Source organism: Struthio camelus, chromosome 21 (genome assembly GCF_040807025.1).
Source record: "Struthio camelus isolate bStrCam1 chromosome 21, bStrCam1.hap1, whole genome shotgun sequence".
Taxonomy (NCBI): Eukaryota; Metazoa; Chordata; class Aves; order Struthioniformes; family Struthionidae; genus Struthio; species Struthio camelus.
In genome coordinates, this window is record NC_090962.1 from 10,691,992 (window position 1) to 10,713,166 (window position 21,175).

The following is a 21,175-nucleotide window of genomic DNA, read 5'->3' on the forward strand; positions in this document are numbered from 1 at the left end:
ACTAACACAAGTAAATGTTTATGCTGTCCACATTTTGGCAATTCAGAGAAATCTATTTGCCAGTATTCGCCAGGGGTTAGCCCCTCTCTTACTTCACCCATCGGTGGTTTCTTCTGAACTTTAGGGTTGTTTGCACAGCAAGTTTGGCGTTTTGTTACCGTTATATCTGCACTTGTTTGCATTTTCGGCCCTATGGCGTATCTCTTGATACTGCTCCCCATAGCATCTGATCCCATATGTGTGTCCTCATGGAACCTTTTAAGAAGACCCTCCATCATCCTAGATGTGATTAACACTTGTTGGTTTGGAGTTACCCACCGTCCTTCTTCACTTTTGGTACACTTCAATCTTTCTGCTAGTTGATTTTCTTTTTCTGAATACTGTGGAGGTTTTAAGTCCAGTGTCCTGCTAGGTATGAGGGCACCTATCACTGATTTACGCACAGCTGCTCTTTTGGCAGCTTGGTCAGCCAACCTGTTGCCTCAAATTATTTCTTCTTGTCCTTTTTGATGAGCTCTGCAGTGAATTATTGCCGCTTCCTTTGGTTCTAGTATGGTCTGTAGTCCTTTTACAATCTCTTGTCCATATTTTATACCGTTCCCCTGGGAGTTCAACAGCCCACGTTCCTTCCAGATAGCTCCGTGAGCATGTACGACTCCAAAGGCATATTTAGAGTCAGTATAAATAGGAACCCTTTGGCCCTTTCCAAGTTCAAGGGCTCGAGTAAGAGCAACGCTTTCTGCTTTTTGTGCCGATGTGTTTCGGGGCAAGGCTTTAGCTTCTATTTCTTCCCAGAGGGTCACCACTGCATATCCGGCTTTCCTTTCCCCATTTTGCCTAAAACTGCTACCATCTGTAAATAAAGTCCAAATCTGCATTTTTCAATGGCTCGTCTTTCAGATCCGGCCTGCTGGCGTATACCTCAATACGTTCAATAGTTACTAAACAATCATGCTGTAGAGGTTCTTGTTCTGCCATTGGCCACAAAGTGGCAGGGTTAAGAGTTGATACCACACTTAGGGTAACATCTTCTTGATCTGTCAGTGTGGCTTGGTACCTGGCTAGTCGATTTGGAGAAATCCAGGGGTGTCCCTTTTGATTTCAAATAGCCACCACTGCGTGTGGGACTAATACTGCTATTGGTTGTCCCAAGGCGAGCTTCCGAGCCTCTTGAATTCATAGAGCAGTTGCAGCTACAGCTCAGAGACGGGCCGGCCATCCTTTGCTTACTTCATCCAATTGTTTTGAAAAATAAGCTACTAGCCTTTTCCAGCTTCCAAACAGCTGAGTCACTACCCCCGAAGCCACTTGTGGTTTCTCATGTACATACAGCTGGAAAGGTTTTGCTAAATCAGGGAGGCCTAAGGCTGCGGCCTCCATCAATTTTCTTTTAATTTCATCAAAGCTTTTTCGACATTCTGGAGTCCATTCCAGCAGCTCTCCCGGGCCCTTGGTGGCTGCATATACGGGTTTAGCTGTGAGCCCAAAATTGGGAATCCATATCCGGCAGAATCCAGCCATTCCCAGAATCCCTCTTAGCTGCTTTTTGTTTCTTGGTACTGCTATTCGGCATATAGCTTCCTTTCTTTCACCACCACCCCCCACCCCAGTGCCTGTTGTCCTTTTGATATATCAAACCCAAGATACCGGACTTTCTCTCTTGCAATTTGGACCTTCCTTTTCGAGACCCGCTATCCAGCCAGTCCTGGAAAGTTTAACAGGCCTATTGTTGCTTCCATACAAGCTTGTTCAGTGTCCGCTCCACTTAAGATGTCATCCACATACTGCAAAAGGCTAACACCATCTTTACCATTTTGCCACTGTTGTAATTCTTTGGCCAATGCCTCACCAAACAAAGGAGGACTGTTTTTAAATGCCTGAGGAAGAACAGTCCAGCACAACTGTCCTTTCCTTCCAGTGGCCGGATTCTCCCATTCCGAGGCAAAAAGAGTTTGACTTTGCTCATCTACTGGAATGCAGAAGGCGGCATCTTTTACGTCTAATACTGTGAAATAGGCATTATTCTCAGGTGCAGATGCTAATAGGGTGTAAGGGTTAGACGCCGTGGGATGTCTATCTTTAGTCATTTGATTGTTAGCCCTCAAATCTTGCACTAATCGGCATTCCTGGGAGTGGGGCTTTTCTACTGGCAAAACCGGTCTATTATTTTCAGATTGACATTCTCTAAGTAATCCACATTGTATGAAGATCCTTATCAGGGGTTCAAGGCCTTTGCGAGCTTCCAGCCTAATGGGGTACTGAGGTACCCTTACCGGTTTTGCCCCATCTTTCAGTTCTATTTTAATCGGACTTAACGTTTTTTGCTCTTCCTGGTTTCTTAGAAGCGCACACCAGTGGAATTACCGCATCTAGTACAATGTTGGGGATATTTTCCTCAGGTTCTTCCTCAGTCCTGTCTGCCAGCAAGTAGATCTGGGCCTTCCAGGCAGCTTCAGGTGGGATGTGGAGAGCTGCACAGCATTCTCAGAGAAAGTTACCTGTGCATTTAATTTGCCTAGTCAGTCTCGTCCCAACAGAGGTAGGGGGCATTCTGGCACATATAGAAACTCATGAATTAATTTGGTGTCCCCAATTGTACATTCCATTGGCTGTAAGAATGGCCTTAATGTTCTTTTTCCAGTTGCCCCAACAAGAGGTATAGTTACTTTACTTAGGGCTCCTTTACAACTATTCACTACGGCATGAGTGGCCCCACTGACAATTAGAAAATCTATAGTTTCATTCCCCAGCTTAACTGCAACCAGGGGATCAGCTGGGGAAACGTCACTATTTTCCCCGGTCCCCTTCCGTCTGAATCTTCTAACATAATGAGGTTAGGCTCTCCCACCTGATCCTGCCTTCTTACCCTCCTTCGATTTGGGCGTTCATTCTTCCAGTGTCCTCCCTGTCTACAGATCGCACAGTGATTTGGCCCCAATGGGATTCGACTTGGTGAATCTCTTCCCCTTGTCGTTCCACCTCGTCCCCCTCCACCTCTGCCTCTCCTGCTGGCTCTCCCTCTAATATTATTCCCACGTATTGCTGCTGCTAACAGAGATGCTTGCAACTTTATTCTATTCTGCTTCTCTTTTCTTTCCCTCTCATCCCTATTGTTATACACTCTATATGCGATTTCTATCAGTTGAGAAACTGACATCCCTGCTGCTCCATCAACTTTTTGCTACTTTCTCCTTATAGCCTGGGCTGACTGTCCAATAAACAACATATTGAACATTCTCCGCTTTGCCTCATCATCTGCATTCAAACCAGTCCATTTTCTAGCTACTTCACATAACCTTCCATAAAAGGCTGATGGATTTTCCCCTGAGCCCTGCCTCACTTCACACAGTTTAGACCCATTCTTTGGTTTAGGCACTCCATATCGAACCCCATATAGTATCAATTGCTGATATTGCTTCCACTGAGCTCTTTCTCCCCCCACATTAGGATCCCACTCCGGGTCCCTTGTTGTAGGCAGAAAAGTCTCAGAGTCGCCCTGCCTACCGTTCCTTCTCTCCCCTTCTTCTCTGGCTTTTTCAGCAACCATTCTCTTTTCCTCTAGCGTGAAAAATGTATTTAACAAAGCTTGTACATCTCCCCAGTTGGGATTATGTGTTAGCATTATAGCTTCTAACGACTGGGGCATCTTGTCAGGGCTTTCTCTGTATGAGCCAACCGATTGCTTCCAAGTCAACAGGTCAGAGGTAGTAAACGGAACATGCACAAAGACTGGCGGTCCCTCTGGTCCCGCTGCTTGTCTCAAGGGAGCTTGGAAAACTGGTTGGGCATGCCCTCTAGTCCGACTGGAAACAGGACTAAAATTTTCATTGCTCAATGGGGAGCTAGAATCACCTGGGCACTGCTCAATATCTCTGTATGGAGGCGGGGCTGTTGGGACCAGTAACTGTACATCCTCCTGTTCTTCTTCTCCCACAATTTTTCTATCACCCCCACATCGACCACTTTCCTTTTTCCCAGTAGCCGCATACATCACCGACTCAAGCTGTTAGCTCACATTCCTGACTAACATCAGCCTCTCTGTACAGAGTCATAAAAGCATCAGCAGAAGGCACTTCATCCCACTTTCCCGTCCGACGGCAAAATAGCATCAATTGTAATATAGTATTGTAGTTTACCGATCCATTCTCTGGCCAGACCTCACCATCACCCAATTTATAAGTTGGCCACCATTGATTACAGTATCTTTTCCTCCTTTCTTTTGTCATCGGGTCGCCTCCAAACTTTTCCCAGTTCTTCAGAATACACTCCAAAGGACTACAGGGAGGGGCACTCGTGGAGTGGTTTGATCCCATAATTTTACTTCTACCTGTACCTGTACCAATTTTTATACCTTGGTGCACTCCAAATATACAACAGATCCTCGGTCAGTGACTAATAGCGGGCTGAAACTTTGCCAGCTTTGCTAAGTTGCCTCTCTGATTGACTGTGCACATAATCCTTAGGCACAAACCGTTGACCAAGTCGGGGACTAAGGCTGGATCCAGCCGCACCTAGACTCCTCTGAGAAGCAGTCTGGACAGCCAGGGGCTTCATTCTGAACCTCGTGACTCAACGGGAGGGTCTCCTTGACACTTTTATCTGAGCCAGTCCTCCACGCAGTAAATAACCGGGGGAACCTTGCCATCGACCCTTGTTAAATCACTGTCTTGCTGATGACTGAACTTTGTTAAATCACTGCCTTACCTCTTTAAAGCATGTTGCTGCTTCTCTCTTAGGAGTGAAGTGCCTCACTCCTCACTCATCTCTTTGGAAGCATGCCAGCCAGAGGAGAAGCACTTACACGTGGGAATTCAATGTGAGCAGGCTCAAGGGAGAGGGAAAGACTAAACTTCACCACGCCTCAGCCAAGCAGAGATGCTGGGAAGGAAAGGCTGCAGGGCCTACTGCTTCCACAGGGGTCAGTCCCGCCCTGCCTCAGAGAGATATAGCGCAGCTGCCACTGCCCTCCTGTTCAGCAGAGCTAAGAGCACCTGCCAGCTCACGCAGGGCTCATGCCTTTGAAGCTCTCTGGGGCCTTTCCCCACATGTACCCACTGCAGTACGTCCCATCTGGCCCACCTTCTGCTACGGCATGCTGAACCTTGGCCCAGGAAGCAACTCCAAGGCACACACGACCCACTTTCACTGCTCATCTCCAGCCAAGTCTTCTCCAGGAGGTTGCCAGAGTCTTCACAGACTTGGAGGCCCTGCTTGAGGCACAGCAGGCTCTCCTCTTCATTACCCAGCACTGGGAGAACGTAGGCTTTCAGGTGGTAGACTCTGGGGTAGAAGACGGGGCTTCTAGAGCACCGAGAGAAAACTTCTTCTGCAAGCTGCCGAGAAAACAAGGGAGATGCGCGTCAGGAGAAGTCATGGAGCCTGGCGATGGCTTGGCCCTCAGAAGGGCACCAATTCCCCCCCCACCAAGAGAAAAACCAGCCACAAAGAGACAAGGAGTGCACAGCTAGCAAGGCTGAGATACCACACAATTCTCTCCTGAGCCCTGAGACCTCATATGGAGCAGGCATTTCAGCAAGGCTCCCTAGGCATGGCTGTGCTAGTCTCTTCTCCTCTCTTGCAGATCACTCCAATGAGTGGGCAATTTTCACATGCCCACAAAGACCGCCTTCCCCGACTGCCTTCTCTTCCACCTCTTGCTGACACCCCCTGGGACAGCACTCTTTTGCCACGTTCCCCTCTAACCCACTACACTCTGGCACCACCCTGACTCCATCCCGTCGGGCCTCCTTCTGCCTCCACAGGTCAACCCACTGCTGTTTGTTAGCAACACAGCTTTCTCTAGAGTGCCCTCGCAGCATGCGCCTCCCCTTCCTCCTCCTCCCTCACCCTGAGAGCCCTGGCGCAGCTCTCACGGGCCCTCGCTGATGCATGCTCAATCTCCTTTTTCAGCACCAGGCTATGGCACTCCAGGAGCCGGCTGCATGCTTGGGGGGCCAAAAGGGAGGCAGCAGTTCCCTTCAGCAGCCCCTTGGCCTTTCCAAAGGGCTTCTGGAAGTTGTCCCACTGCCCAGGCCTTGCAGACCTTCATCGTCCACGGGAAAAAAAAAAAAAAGCCACACACACACACACACACACACACATATTTTGTAGAGAGGAGGAAGTAATCAAAAGGTCTCCGAGGCTATAGCCTCCAGCCCCAACCTGGCTTTCAGAGGAAATGTATCCTCCAGGAAAAGGAAGTTATCAGGGACGTGTTGCGGCGGGTGGGGTGTCAATTGCAGTGGGTCATAGCTCCTCTTGCTTAGCCTCACTCAGAGCATCGCCCTCATGCTGTCGTTCCCTCCCCGAGCCCTTGCACTTACTCAGCATTCGGCCTGCATCGAGACAGACCCTCGCCACTCCTCGCCTAAAGTTCAAGGGGAAAAGGAAAGCTGTGGCCAAGGGCCACCAGAGTCATCCTTCCCTGGCCGGGCTCCACCACAGCACATCCAGGAGCTCCTTGCCACCTTGCTCACAGTGCGCACCCTCCCGCCTCCCCTGCCCCTTTCACCACAGCGCCCCACAGGCGGCTGCCTTGGTGGACATGGGACAGGAGCATGTGACAAGCCCACAGCTCACAACTTCCCTGCCACAGTCACGGCCTCGGCTCCTCCCCACTCACAGCAAGGCTCTAACTTACCAAAGAGCCAGGGACAAATACAGTCCAAGCAGCATGCTGCTCTGCGACTTGACAACGCAATTGGCTTCCTTCCGCTCAGCAAAGCTCCGGCACTCTTCAAAGGACTTATACTGCCACCCTGGAATACAAACGTCTCTCAGAGGAGCACTGCCTCCCTCCCCGGCCTTGACTTGCCTCAAGCGTTCGTAGCAGCAGAAAGCTCAAGCACAGCTGGGGAAGGTCTTGGCAGATAAACCACTCAGAGAGCCAGCAAACCTCACAGCAAGGAGGCAAGGGCTGGCCTTCTACCCTAGCGCCTTGGGGCTACTCAGGCTCCACAGAAATGCCCTTGAAGGCAAGGGCAGACTACATCAGGAAGGGAAAAAAGAGGACTCTCAACTCCCCGGACAGCATTTTCCATTGCAAAACCAGCAGCTTTCTAGCCCTGGACAGAGGCATGCTGCCAGTGATCAGCAACAGCAGTGACTCCGTAGCCAGGCTCTCAGGTGCCTCCTGCATCTCCTGCACATCCCAGCACTGCTAGACCAGCAACCCAGCTTGCACTTGCTTATGACCTCTGAGCTTCCTCTTCCTCACATCTCTCCTCCACTTACCCCTCCAGGCCCACCTCCTGCTGCTCTTGCCCACACTCTCCCTTCCCCTCTCCAGCCTCTCCTCCCTGCTAACCTCTCTCTGCTCGCCTAGCCTTCTTGCCGGCATCTCATCACAAACGGGTCACTCAAAGCACTGCTCCCAAGCTCAAGCACCTGCCCTGCCCTCCAGCAAAACAAAGGCTCTCAGCAGCACCACCAAGAGCAGCTGCAGCCCTCACGATACAAGCCTGCTTTTTTACCCACAGGCATGCTTCCCTCGAAAAATTGTGCACGTGCCACTCTCAGGCTCTGTCGTTCCCGTTCTACCCAAACCTCGCTGCTTCGTGCCTCGGTCTTGCTAAGACCTATGCATCAGCTGAAGGCTGGGCTTAAGTCTCAGCAGGCTGGGGCCTAGATGCCCGCAACCAGGTATGAATTGCCTCTTCCTTCCCTCCGCATCCCGTTCTGCTTCTTACCCTGCCTCCTGAGGAAGGGAGGAGTCTTTGTTCTTCTCGCAACCCCCCCGGAAGGCATCCAATCCCACCCACCAGGACAGCCCGCAAAGCCTCCCGCTCACCTTACCTCCCCTTTGAGGCTCAGGAAGGTGGCTTCTTCAAAGTACCCAAGCACATTGCCTTTCTTAGCCCCTGAGTTCCTCAGCACCTCTGCTTTGTTCAGGTTCAGGAAGGCCTTTGAACAAGCACACAAAGAGCAGCTGAGTGTCGCTGCCAAGCCTGCCCCCAGCCCCATTGTTCCCTGTTGCCTCCTGCATCTCTCTGAGGAGGCCCTGCACCTGCCCCGGCGATCTCCAGCCTAACACAGTCACGCTGCCTCTCCCACCACGGGCACAAGGGCTCCTTCGCACCACCTCCCTGCAGGTGCGCCTGGTGCAAAGGGCCTGCTTCACTGCCCTGTGTCTCTTGCCACAGGAGAGGCAAACAGGAGGCAAACTCTGCTTCTCAACCCCGAGCCATTCATCCCCGAGTCCCCACAAAGGCACACCCCCAGGCATGCCCTATTGCAGTGGGCCAATGGGCCTGCCCAGGACAAGGCAATTCAGAGGACTCCACGGGCAGGGGCCTCCGGTCAGCAGGGCAACTCACCAGGTACTTGCTGGAGACGTGCAAGTAGGCAGCCGCACGCTCCAGCAGATAGGAAAAGGCTCTGGCATCATTGCCCGTTGCCAGGTGGTGGTGAGCCAGGGCCACAAGCACCAGTTCCACAGCGGCCTTGCAGCTGCACAAACACACACTGTGCATCCCTTCAGTCTTGCTGGGCACCTTACGCATCCATTCGCTCTTAGCCAGAAAACACTCTGCCGCTCTAGTCACAGACAAGATCCTGGAGAAAAAAAAAGGACATCAAAGAACGCACCAGCATCACCAGCGTTGGTCATTCAGACAACACTAGTGGCACGTCCGAGCACAGCACGAGGCCACATGCACGCAGGCATCACGCGGGGGCACTGTCTTTCACTGCCTTCCCAGGCATGGTGAGCGAGCTCGGCCAGTTATTCCTTCTGCCCCACACAACAGTGACCTGCACCCAGCGTTTCCCCGTGGTGTTCCAGGCTACAATTGACACCATTGACTCCTGAGTGGGCTGGGGCCACCCATCCGCACGCTCTCTTCTCCCTGGGCTCCTTCCTCCCTTATCTCTTGCCTTCTCTCCTCGCTCCAGACCTTTGGCTCTCCCCTAACAGCAAGCAAAGCCAGGACAGCTCACTCACACCGTTGCTTTTTGACAAGCTTTGTTTCCTGCCATTGCAGTGATGTCGCCCAGTAGACTGGGCAGCGTGACGAGCCCCGGGGCCCCAGAGCACAGGGACAGCACGCTCAGGCACGGCACAACTGGGACGAGGAGCAACAGCTCCCCTTTCCAGCACCGGCAAGCTATTTGCTGGGCTACACCTGTAAGAAGGAAGCATGAGCACAGAGCCTGTTGGGGCCTTTGCTCACCCTGCTCGCGAGCAACACTGCTCTTTTAGGCAGGCAGAGACACAAGCTGGCATTGCTGCCACCTTCCACAAGGCCACCCTCCTCCCAGGGGCTGCTTTGCCCCTGCACACCTCACACCACTGCTCTCTAACAGATAGCAAGCCGGGCCTGCTCCACCCTAAAGTGACCATCATCACTGTGAGCCCGCTGGCTTCCTCAGCCATGCTCATCTCCGCAGACATCTCAACCCAGCTCCCACCCAACACGCCCGCTCTTTCCTAAGCTGCAGCCCACAGGTGCAAACTCCACTTCTCTCCTCTGCACACCCTCAGCCCACTGCCTTCACAATTCATCATCAATACCTTCTCTCCTCACTCCAAACTCTCCTCCAAGAAGCTCTTCTCTTTCCTGCAACTCTTTCTCTTTCTCTTTCCTTCTCCTCTGAACAGAAAGCATTCGGTTAAACACCTCCTTGCCGCACACCGGGGCAGAGCTGCTTCCTGCCATTCTGCAGCAGGAAGAGGACACGAGAGCCACAGGGGCTGACGGCAGCTCCCTTCCCGGCCCCTTCCCCTGAGATCTGCCTTCACTGTACAGCTGCTGTCGTGTCCAATCCCCTTCCAGACAGTAACACACGGTCTCCCCCCACCAGCAGAGCTGGGCCCAGCAGCAGCAGCTCCCAGGCAGGAGCCTTTCCCAGCAGAGGCTCCCCTGCAGGACAGCTCCTCCAGGGCTGGCCCAGCCCCGCCGTCCCCTACATGCTCACCACACATGGAAACTGCAGAGCTCTTCCAGGAAGCCAATCCCTTGTGGGCCCCAGGGAACAGGCCTGGAGTCAAGAAACCTGACTTTTGCACCACCAGCAGTACACTGGCCACAAGGCTGCCCACAAGTTTCTGGTCATGGTTACCTCACCCTGGAAGGCTCCCGAAAAACCCCAGGAAAGCCATGCCCAACCCCAAAGTGCATGTAACAGTGGTCAATTCCATGCCAACAGTGAGTGCATGTGCTTTGCACACGAGTGAGTACTGCAGTGAGTGCATTACTGCTGGCCCCGGCCTGCGCTCTGCTGCAGTTGTGCAGCACCTCTGTCTGTGACACGTCTTCTGCCTCTGTGAGCCTGACCTGGAGCAGCACCTGCTCGCTGGACTTCCTGGCCTGCCTTCACACCTGCCTCGTCACTACACGCTTGCTGGCTGAGCCCTGCACTCTGTCTGACCTGACCACCCTCTCGGGCCCTGATCTGCACCCAGCCGTACCACTCTGCATCCTGGCTCCTGTGCAGAGCAGCCGGCTCCTCATGCTGCCAGACAAGAAGACCACCCCCTGCTCCCAGAGAGGTTGTCTACACTGGCCGGGGGAACCACACAGGCATGGCACGCACAGGCCCTGGTCTTTCACAACTGCTACGTCAGGCCATAGCAATAAATGCGAGGGAAGGACCAAAGAGGGCAAAAGCACACCTGCCACAAGTCTCTGCACTCCAATGCACACAGCCTGGAAACAAGCTGGAGGAACTCAGGCTCTGCCTGTGGTCACGCAGCAGCAGCATCCTTGACGAACGTGGGCTGGCATGAGACCGCTCACCCAGCTGCAGTGCTGCACCAGATGGCTACAAACTCAGCAGCAAAGACAGCCAGGGAGGGCCTGCCTTTCCTCCTCTGGAACACTCCTGCTGCTCCTGAAAAGCTGCTCCTGACAACAACTGGTGTTTTAACAGCTCCAAGGGTTTCCTGCAGAACAGGCAGCATCTGACAGGGGAGGTTCCTGAAGAGGCTGAGCAGTCATGAAGGGAAGGAAAGTCTTGTGCTGCCCGGAACCATTCCCAAGAAGCTGGTGGGAAGGGGAAGTCAGAAGAAAGAGTGGTGGGAAAACGCCCTGCAGGAAGGAGAGCCACCTCCCGGGTGGCCTGGGCGTGCAGCCAGCAGGTCGAGGGCAGTGGGGCTGCCCCTCTGCTGGGCACTGAGGAGACCGTGCCAGCAGGGCTTGGTCCCAGCAGGGGCTCCCCAGCGCTCCAGCACATGCAGGGACACCCGGGAGCGACTCTGGCAGAGGGGGCCCAGGCCGCGAAGGGGCTGGAGCACACAGCCCCCGCGGGGAGGCCAAGACCACCTCCCTGGCGCAAGAGCAGCTCTTCCCACAAGTAAGCTCGAGGGCCCATGCAAAGGAGGCCAAGGAGAGCAGCCTGCAGCCCCATGGTCCCCTGCCCATGGGGGCACCTTCCAGCCCCCACCATCCCCCTGCGGGGCACAGCCAGGTAGGGCCCCCGCAACTGGGGAGCGGGTCAGGCGTGCCGTCACCACGGCCTCCCCGTGTCAACAGTGACCTCAGCGCCACTGTTCCAGAGCTGTTAAGAGGCCGGTGGTGGGACACGACCCGGGATCGCGCTCTCCACTCCTGCCTGCCATGAGCCAGCCGGAGCGACTGTGGGCCAGGAGGAAGGCGGCGCTGCGCATCAAGAGGAAGGTGGGTGCCACCGTCTGGGACCGCCGCGCCGCCCTCCTCCAGAGTGCCCCAGCCGCCTCGGAGCCCGTGGAGGAGGAGGAGGAGCCCATGGAGGTGGACCCCGCAGAGGGGCAGCTTGCCCTGTGCCTCGTGGACCTGCCCCAGGGGCCAAGGAGGAGGAGGAGGTGCTAGCCCGGCAGGAGGCACCCCGCTGACCACCAGCTGCGGCAGGCCGAGGATCACCGGGCCGCCTGTCACCTCCTGGACCACCCTGGACTGCCGGGCATCAACATCTGCCCGGCAGAGACAGGGCCCACCGCGGGGACACATCCCTCCCACGACTCCCCTCCACCTCCACTGCGGGACGGAGACAGCGCCCGGGAACAGCTCCCACCACCGTGCCACACCTCTGTTTAGGCTACAGGTTAGGTTATAGGATAGATTTTTTAGGAGTAGGATTATTATAGTATTTAGCATTAGGGTTACTCTAGGAGCATTAAAGTTCTTAGTAGTAAGATTTCTTAGTGTAGGGTTGGTTAGCCTATTTTTAGTGTGTAGTTGTTGACAGTTAGTTACAGTTAGGTAGAGGATTCTTAGTTCACAGTGAATATTCTATGTGTAGGGCACAGTTCTTCTCATTATTATCATTAGGTAGAGTTATTACTTCTGTTCCTAGTAGCATTACAGTTATTAGTTATAGGTATTAGTCTTAGTTATTCTTCTGAGTTCTTCTTCTTCCTTCTTGTAGGGTAGTTCACGGTATAGGGTAGCATTAGGCTAGGTAGCTTCGCGTTGGTTACAGTAGTCTTAGTGTGTAGTTAGTCACAGTTCCAGTAGTCTTAGGGCAGTTACAGGAGTCTTAGTTCACAGTTAGTTCGGTCGTCCTCAGGGTAGAGGTAGTGTCTTTGGAGCCACAGCGAGAGAGGAACGCACAAGAAGGGAGGGACTAACCTGGGCCAGACCTTCACAAAGGCCACGCTCCCAAAAGGTCCTGCAGCACCGAGGCGGCAGCACTGCCACCAAGCACCATCATGCGCACACATGCATGGGGTCCCAGGGCAACTGGGCTCAGTCAGCTGGGCTACGAGGCAAGGCAAGAGTGTGTCTGTGCACAGCTGCTTGTCGGACTGGGCCCCCACAATCAGACTCTTTCCCACTATGGAAAAGCAGCAGGACTCTGGCATCTCTTGCACGACACGACATGACATGAGGGACTTTCACCAAACACGTGTCTTAATGCCAGTGTCTCCAGGTGCAGGAGAACGCCCCATGCAAAGTGACTGCGGCCACGAGCGTGTGGGGCATCTCTGCCTTCCTAAGAAACCTTGGCAGGAGCCTGGACAAAGCACTAACAACAGCAACTTGACTTCATGTCTCTCCTCAATGCTTGCATCTCCTGAACCGCTCGCAGTGTCCCCTCACCGGTGGTTGATTTTCCATTTCCTGCATCTCTACAGCAATCCTGGAATCTTTCTGCAGTGCACACTCAGAGGGGTGCACCTGAGAACCTGTAAAGTGGACACCACAGAGAGATTTGGCATTGAAAAAAATTAAGGAGGCATTAAGGAAAGCGCTGGCTCTAGGGCTCCCTGATTATAAAAAACCTTCCCAGCTGTACATTCAGGAACAAGGGGTTGCCAGGGGAGTGCTGACTCCAATGCTACGTCCCCAACCCAAACCAGCCACATATTAGTTAGTACAAGTGGATGCCATCCTTTTGGGGACTCCTGGACGTATCCGTGCGGTGGCTGCTGCAGCAATCATTGTTGAGACATGTCCAACCATGCTTCTGGGACACCCTCTGACAGCACACGTCCCACACAAAGTGGAAATGTTATTGAAGAATTTTGTGTCTCACGTTCCAGCTCCACAGCGAGCACATAAATATGAACTACTTCTCTTAATGATGGACAATGTGACTATACAACATTGTAATACATTGAATCCAGCTACCCTGCTTCCCTTGCCCAGCGACGGAGAAAAACATTACCGTGAATGCACTAGGGTACTAAAGTATACTAACATACTAAAGTATGCTTTTGGAGTTTGCTATGCAGTAGGGGCACTATGGAAAGAGCGAGGGTTCTTAACCTCCGGCGGAAAGAACATCGCAAAGGGCCCACAAGTCCGCAAACTGCTGGATGCTATTCAAGATCCTAAACACAGTGCTATTCCTCATTGCCCTGCACATCGCCAAGGTAGGCCCACCGTAGAAAAAGGGAACAATTCTGCTGATTCAGCTGCCCGAGCAGCTGCCTTGCAATGGGATGTTTTGTTATGCCCCACTGCGATGGATGGACCAGACGTGTCCCAGCTATCCAACATACATGACAAAGAATGTACCAAGGAAGAAAAGGAGAGGTGGGAACAGCTTGGAGGGGGACGAGGCAAAACTGGAATTTGGACAATCGGAGGTAAGCCTGTATTGCCTAGGAAAGATCTGCTACCTGTGGCACCATGGCTCCATGAAAAAGGACAAGGCGGAATTGAAGGTGTTGCGGCACAAATAAAAAGACTCCTGGGCAGCTCCAGAGAGATATGCAGTTTCCAAGTAAATAGTATCCAGCTGTGATCAATGTCACAATGAATAGGACAGCAAAAACAAAATGAGCAAAGGTGTGTGCAGAAACTAACCTAACCTAACCTCAAAATGGACAGAGGTTTTAAGTTAAAGGTACATCCGAAAGCATACATGGGAACCAAAGTGGGAAGGAGCGTACACTGTACTTGTGTCTTCCTATTCTGCAGTTAAAATTGCTGAGCGGCAATCCTGGGCTCCTCATTCGCATGCTAAAACACACAATCCACCAGAATGCTTATCGGAAGAGTCTTCTTCATTAGAGGATGTTGTTTGGAAGCGATGGAAGGACGGAGAGCAATTCGCTGGGAGGCTCTCACCACAGATCCTTAGGTACGGCAACAGGCTGCTACCAAGAATGCCGCACATACTACATGGGTAACTATGGTAGCCTCGACAAGGGGTCGCAGAGAGAAGCACATCTTTTGCTGTTTTGCTGATAAAAAGGTTACATTGGAAAGAGAAGAAGAAATGGGCCGTTGTTGTAGTATGACCTGTCATGCTGAACAATGTTGTACAGAGGTTCCTGTGAATGCTCGTGCGAGTCTCAATGACATTTCTATGGACGGTCGCATTGTGTGTCAGGTAAAACATGACTTAACTACTCCTACGATCACTAGTAGCATTACTCCCCCTACTCAACCTCCCACCCCTAAACTAAAACTTTGGACATATCTAATAGGACCGTACGTGATGAAGAAAGGAGGTCAACAAACCGTGCTGCTTAATCCAACTTGGTCCTTCAAACAAGTAGAACTCAGCTTGCAAGTAAACATCACAGGGCTCAAGCCCCAACGCGCGCCTTTCTTGCAAAACGTATACATTGCATGGGAGACATGGTTAAACAGCAGGGAACAAAACCTAAGAAAACGACACATCACAGGCCTGATGGGGACTGGCCTAGGTGTATTAAATGGTATCGATGCAGAAGTGCTGATGAATAAATTGGGCGCACCCACAACAGATTTGTTTAAGCTGCAACATCCGTTGCCATCATCGTTGACCGCAGCAGGGAAAGTACAATGGCTGATACCAGACCTGTTACCTCGGAGGGAGGAGATTAATGAGCAAGACCACCGATTAACAATAGACACGTTAGGGGTACTTCAAGGAAACACCTCACTTGCCCTTAGCTGCATTCAAGCCCAACTTTGGCTACAAACAATAGCTGCCTCAGGAATAAGGGAAGGGGAGAATGGTATGCTTCCAGCAGAAATCCAAACATTAATATGGGAAAAGAGTGCCGTATCGGACCGGAAATATCAAGCTGGGTGGCAAATGCCTAAGTTTACATTCAGTAAGGAGCAAAAAGTGGTAACTGCTTTTGTCCTCACTATTCAACAAGCATGGGGTAATGTTAGATCACAATAAGAGTTTAAATTTGCGCGTGTGTAACTTCACAATGCTAAAGGCACGTGGCTACAATTATCCAAGCCCAGTAACAACTCCTCAGTTACTCCAGGAAAATTATTCATTGGGTCATGAATTGTGAGATCACCAGTACCTACTGGAACGAATCTCCATCTAGTGAAGGAAGTACTACACCATGACCAATGCGGACAATGCTCCACAAGGTCAAAGAAACAGGGAAAAGCACACTGATGACCGTAGAGCATGACAGAACAACAAATTCAAATGAGACTTGAAAGAGTCAAAAAAGACACAGCGCGTCAATGGTGGGAAACTTTGTTTGGGTGGTCTCCCACCGCTTCTGCCTTCCATAATCGTTTGCTGCATCCTGTAGTGATTCTGCTCTGTCTAGGCATCGTGTGCTTTGCACTCACCTTGGCATTGTATATCAAATTTCGGAGGCGGGCTGCTCGTCTTGGAAAATGGATAGATTACGAAGAGGAACAGCCAGAAAAACAAATGGGGGGTTTGTAAGAAAACCACTGTCATTTCCATTGGCATAACCTTGATTCAACTTAGCATCAGTGCTTGGAGCAGTGAAGCCTGCAGGCCTAAGCTTGAACTTTAACCAAACCTGTGGTTGTTCTCGGTCCCTCTTCGGAGGCACCCAGCTCGAGCTGAAATAAACCATCGTATAAGAGTCTGATTCGGATTAGTGATTAGTGGTGAATGCCTGGGGACCTTTGTAACAATATGGTCCGAGACAACCAGAGGAGGAGGAAACTCCATATTAGTGCTGCTTAACCCTTGGCAGCGAGAATTACACTATGCCTATGCAGCACCGACCACGGCCCTGTGGGGAAAAGCTAGCGCTAATTTGGGAAAGCCTAGCCAATCCTACTCGTGAGGCTGTGCAAGCCCTTACCGCTGAACTATCAGCAATACAGCAAATGGCATTGTAAAATCAGGGGGCACTCAGCTTCCTCCTAGCTGCCACAGGCACCTTTTGTACCCTCACTGGGGAAGACCGTTGTACCTTTATACCCCAAAATGACAATCAGGTTTCCATGAGATTCAGAAAACACTTGGCGCTGTCAATACACTACATCACAGCGACAATTAGTCCCTGCGAACATGGTTTTCTGAAAAACTTGGGACATGTAGCTTCTCTTACTTCACAACATATAATGTGTGTTGTCATCATTTCACTCTGTGTGGAGCGAACAGGTGTGTACTCATACGCTAATCTTGTCCTGCAGTACACAACAACTGTCACAACTCAGACACGCTGAGGCTGCATCACACACCTCTCCCATCCCAACGTATCCTGCATATGAATCCTGGAAAAATGGTTTGGGCAAAACTGAGCTCTACATATTTCAAATCACAAAGGTTTCCGACAGTGTCAAAGGGTGGACAATGTCACAGCCTGCAGGCAAGACGGGGCCTCCTGCAGAGCACAGCCCCCATGCCAGCAGCATGCGCTGGTGCCTCCCGCCAGTCGGCAACCCCCTGGCATGTCCCTGGCCTGAGGCACCTCACTGCAGAGCCTTGGGGGAACATAGTGATGCAAAATGGGATGACACCGCAGAAACTCTCACCACTTCCGGGGAACAGTGGGGAAATTAGGGATCAAAAAGTAGAAAAGGGAGTTGTAGGGAGTGGAAGTTGTTGGATAAAACACAGCTGGGGAGGGGTTTAAGCTGCTGCTTTCGGGGGGAACAACAGGGAGAATTATGAAAGCTTAATGCCACCCTATATGGTAAAGACCCTGCTCCGGACTGCCCCCTGGACACCAGTCGGTGAGAAGGGGATGCCCACACTGCCATTCCTCTGTGACTGACAAGGCATTGAGACATCGGGAGCCCCAAGACAGCAACTTAGTTTTGAGCCCAAGGTGAGTGAAGGATAACAGTTTAGTGCTTGGCCAAAGCAAAGCAGCCTGTAAGATTGCCATGTAGGAGCAAGCAATAAACACTTATAAGGGGGCAGCCGTGCTGCACCGGGAGTCCTTGCTCTTTACAGGCCCCCTCAAGTTAGCAAACATCTGACAGAATCCTGGGCATGACGCCATCCCTGGTGCAATGCCACATGGCCGTGCCCACCTCCCCGGTGCCGATAATGCGAGGGAGGGCAGGAGTCAGCATGGCCGGCTCACGCACACCCTGCCCATCCTTCTGTGTGTGCTACTGCTCACTGGGGTGCTGGGGACTGGCCATGCCATCCCTATGCCCTGAATGCGGCCCCACAGAGCTCCCACACAGCACCGAGCGCACTGAGGGGGCACATGCTGTCCTCAGGCTACTGGGGAGCACCAAAAGGCACCCCGAGTGGCCTGAGCACATAGAAAAGCACATGGGGGCAGCTGGGATGCACCAGGAAGGACACAGAGAGCCTTGGGGCCCACCAAAAGGAAGACAGGAAGTCAGGCAAACAGTGGGCCTTGGAATGCCTGCAATGTCACTGTGAGGGCAACAGCCACTAGCTTTGCCTTCGCATTCGCTGCCAGGCCCCACAGCGCACACACGCTCCCATGCCCTCCCTCACCACTTGCGCTCCCAGCTGCAGGCAGCTCCTCTCCGGGGCCCAACTCGGGCACCCATGCTCCCCGCAATACACTCACCTTGCCAGCCCTATCTGCCCCAGCCTTCCAGGTAAACGGGAGGAAAAAAAGGACTAGGGGGGTAGGCAGGCATGGGAACAACTTTCCCAGGCAGGTTGCACTGTCTCCATCCTTGGGCAAGCCCAGCCGGACGTGGCCCCCGAGCCACCTGCTTCACTTCATGTCCTCTGCACAGCGGGTGGATCGGAGAGTTGGAGACACCCAATTTGCAGATGCTCAGGGTGACCCAGGGCCCACAGCTGCGTGCCATCGCTGCCAGGCTCTCGGCAGGCGGGCACACAGGCCTCAGCAGGAGAAGCCCGATGGGGGCACTTTCCTGGGCGCTTGGAGGATGAAGATTGTCTGCACCCCCTCGTAGCGCACCTGGGGGCTGCTGTCATTCTCCAAGCTCTGGAGGACTGAAAGATACGTTCCTATGAGGGCAACACACTTCTGGCATCTCTACACTGGATCAGCACATTGCCACAGTACCTTTTAGGCAGGCCTTCTCAGCGAATTCTTCTTCCGATTGCTCATCTTTATGCACAAACCTGGAAACAAAAAGGTGACACTGGCTTCAGTAAGCGGCAACAAAGGCCCTTGCAACAGCCAGCAGGAAGGTGCTCACAGAGCCACTGCAGAAAGCATGACTGACTCCTGCCTTCAGAAATACCAAACCCTTCAAGGCTGAAAAAACAGAACCCACACTCAGATGCTTTGGAGACTTGGGGGCACATAAAAGGGTCAGCACACAACTTGGAAAAGAGACCTCACATACTTGGGCAAGGGGTATTTTTCAATACACACTGCACGAGAACACCACTGCGCTGCAGCAAGTTATACCTTAGCCTCGACCCAGGCGACCTTCCTTAGCGGGTGGAGCTCCTCACGGCTGACCTGGAGTTGGACAACACAGGGGGAACTGCACGTGACCACACTGGAGTCAGGCAATCAGAACTCCGTGCTGAGCAGCTGACTCACTGCAACAGGCCTCCCGGCATCCCAGGCTCCTTAAGGAAGGCAAAGAAACCGCAGCGCCTCTCACCATCACAGCAGCTCCTTCTTGGCTGAAGCTGGCCTAACAAAGTACAAACAACACCCGTTTCCCTCACTCTGCAGCATTAGTCGCCAGGCTTCACTAGACCCTTCTTTCCTTAGCCCTTTCCAAGCCACGTGACCGACAACCCCCACTCCTTGCTCAACGGAGCTAGCAAGCTGCCTCACGTGACCTCTCTTGTACGCAGGCTAACCTTGGCCACCGCACGCGTGTCTCTGTGCGCTCCTGAGGACGCACACAAGACGCTCAGGTCCCCCACAGCTACGGCAACACTGGGCATCAGCACAAGCTTACTCAGGTGCTCCTTCCATGGTAGGACAGGCAAAGAGGCAGTGCCCACAGAGCTCTACGCACCAGCTCACCAGACACACAGGTATTACAGGCTGCTCGGGCTGCCCTGCGTTGACACCTCCTTAAAACTACACAGACATTGAAGCTGCCTGTCGAGACATCCCTTCTCCTCCACCAAGGAGTATCTGCATTGTCACCAAAGAGACCCCTTTTCACAGGGCACACCTGCAACACACTCTCTGGCTATCCCACACTCACTGGGCCCTTAAAAAAACACTCTCCTCCTACACCTACGTCCCCAAGCTCCGGCCCTGCCCTTTTCACAGCCCTCTCCTCTCCCCTTTCCCCGACAGAACAGCTTCTTCAGGCCCACAACTTCAAGCTGCACAAGAAGCAGGGCACTCCTCACACAGCACAGCCATCCAAACAACTGAGCGCTGCACTTCTGCACCACTGCCTGAAAGCACCACTCGGGCTCACCGGGCGCCTCACAGACAGCCCCTGCCCCCCGCCACAGCCCAGGGTTTACTTCCAAAACTCCTCCCAGCGACCCAGAGGGCCCAGGGCCACCAGCGGGCACCACGCAGTGCCCGAGCCGCGACACCGGGGCGAGGCTGCGCGGCAGCCCCGGCAGCAGCGCCCCCGCCCCGCGCCGGGGGCGCCGCCAGGCAGCGGGGCGGGGGCAGGCGGCGGGACGGCTCGGCAGCCGCCACGCGGGTCGGCGTCGGCGGAGGGGGCCGAGGGACGGCGGGGGGGAACCGGGCCCAGCCAGGCCCAGCCGGGCGGCAGCCATTGCCACACCTGCTCCCCCGCCCGCCTGCGCCGGAAGTGACGCCTCCCGCCCCACGGCCCTTCCCCCCAGCCCCACCGCGCTCCCCCATCGGCTCCCGCCGCGCGCGGCCTGACCGCGCTGCACACGCCGCCTGGCCGGCGCCGGCGCCGGGGCCGGGGCAGCCGCGGGCCGCACGCTCCGGCCCCGCCTGGCTGTGCCGCCACAGCGCCTGCGCAGAGCCGGCCCCGCCCCGGCCCTCAGTGCCCCTCCTCCGCGCCAGCACGCATGCCCAGAGCCCCGCCTGCCCAGAGCCCCGCTCCCCCCGCCCACCCCCCCTCTCCCCCTCTCCCGCGGGGCAGGCGCAGGCGCAGTGCCGCCCTCCCCCTGGGGCGTGTCCCGCCCCGGGAGCCCACGAGCCGCGGGAGCCAATGGGGAGCGCGCGGCGGAAGGGGGCGGGGTCTGTGGGGGGGAGGCGTCCCGTCCAGGCCGTGGGGGCGGGGCCTGGGCGGCCACGGCTGCCGCTGGCTCGGCCCTGGCCCCGGCCGGCGGCGCCTCCGCTCTCGGGGCTCGGGAGAAGCCGCGGCGGCCGAAAGCGCCGTTCCCGGCGGCCGCGCGGGGAGCCGCGAGCGATGCCGCAGCCTGTGGCGTGCTCGTGTGCCGGGGAGGCAGCGACTGCTCCCTGGGCGCTGGGCCCGAGGGTGGGGAGGGCGTGGGGGGCGGCGGGGCTGGGCCGGCCGGGAGCAGTTGTCCGCCAGGGCAGCCTCTGCTGGGAAAGGCTCCTGCCTGGGAGCGGCTGCTGCTGGGCCGCTCTGCTGGGGGGCCTGTGAGGCTCTCTGGAGGGGACTGGGCCCCGAAGCCTGGGCTGTGGCAGGGGGCAGGGGCTGTCGGAGAGCCCCCAGGGGAGCCCGAGTGGTGCTTTCAGGCAGGGAGC

At 54.3% G+C, this 21,175-nt stretch overlaps 1 protein-coding gene across 1 annotated transcript; it reads right to left on the reverse strand.

Annotated features, from left to right (window-relative positions):
* Window positions 1-5,278: 5,278 nt before the first annotated feature.
* On the reverse strand, window positions 5,279-18,677 carry LOC138061805 (adenylate cyclase type 10-like). Its single transcript, XM_068915804.1, has 5 exons — window positions 18,617-18,677; window positions 8,316-8,553; window positions 7,795-7,902; window positions 6,641-6,758; window positions 5,279-5,333 (listed from the first exon to the last, which is right to left on the reverse strand). Exons 2-5 carry the CDS (start codon window positions 8,499-8,501, stop codon window positions 5,302-5,304), a joined length of 444 nt encoding a protein of 147 aa, XP_068771905.1. The 5' UTR covers window positions 8,502-8,553; window positions 18,617-18,677; the 3' UTR covers window positions 5,279-5,301.
* Window positions 18,678-21,175: the final 2,498 nt, after the last annotated feature.

Excerpts from the sequence above, each read along its gene's own strand:
- LOC138061805 (XM_068915804.1), bottom strand. The coding sequence starts at position 8,501 with ATGCGTAAGGTGCCCAGCAAGACTGAAGGGATGCACAGTGTGTGTTTG. Across the intron at positions 7,903-8,315 it reads ACGTCTCCAGCAAGTACCTG|GCCTTCCTGAACCTGAACAA; the intron begins GTGAGTTGCCCT and ends GCTTGTTCAAAG. Across the intron at positions 5,334-6,640 it reads TATTTGTCCCTGGCTCTTTG|CTTGCAGAAGAAGTTTTCTC; the intron begins GTAAGTTAGAGC and ends TTTTCTCGGCAG.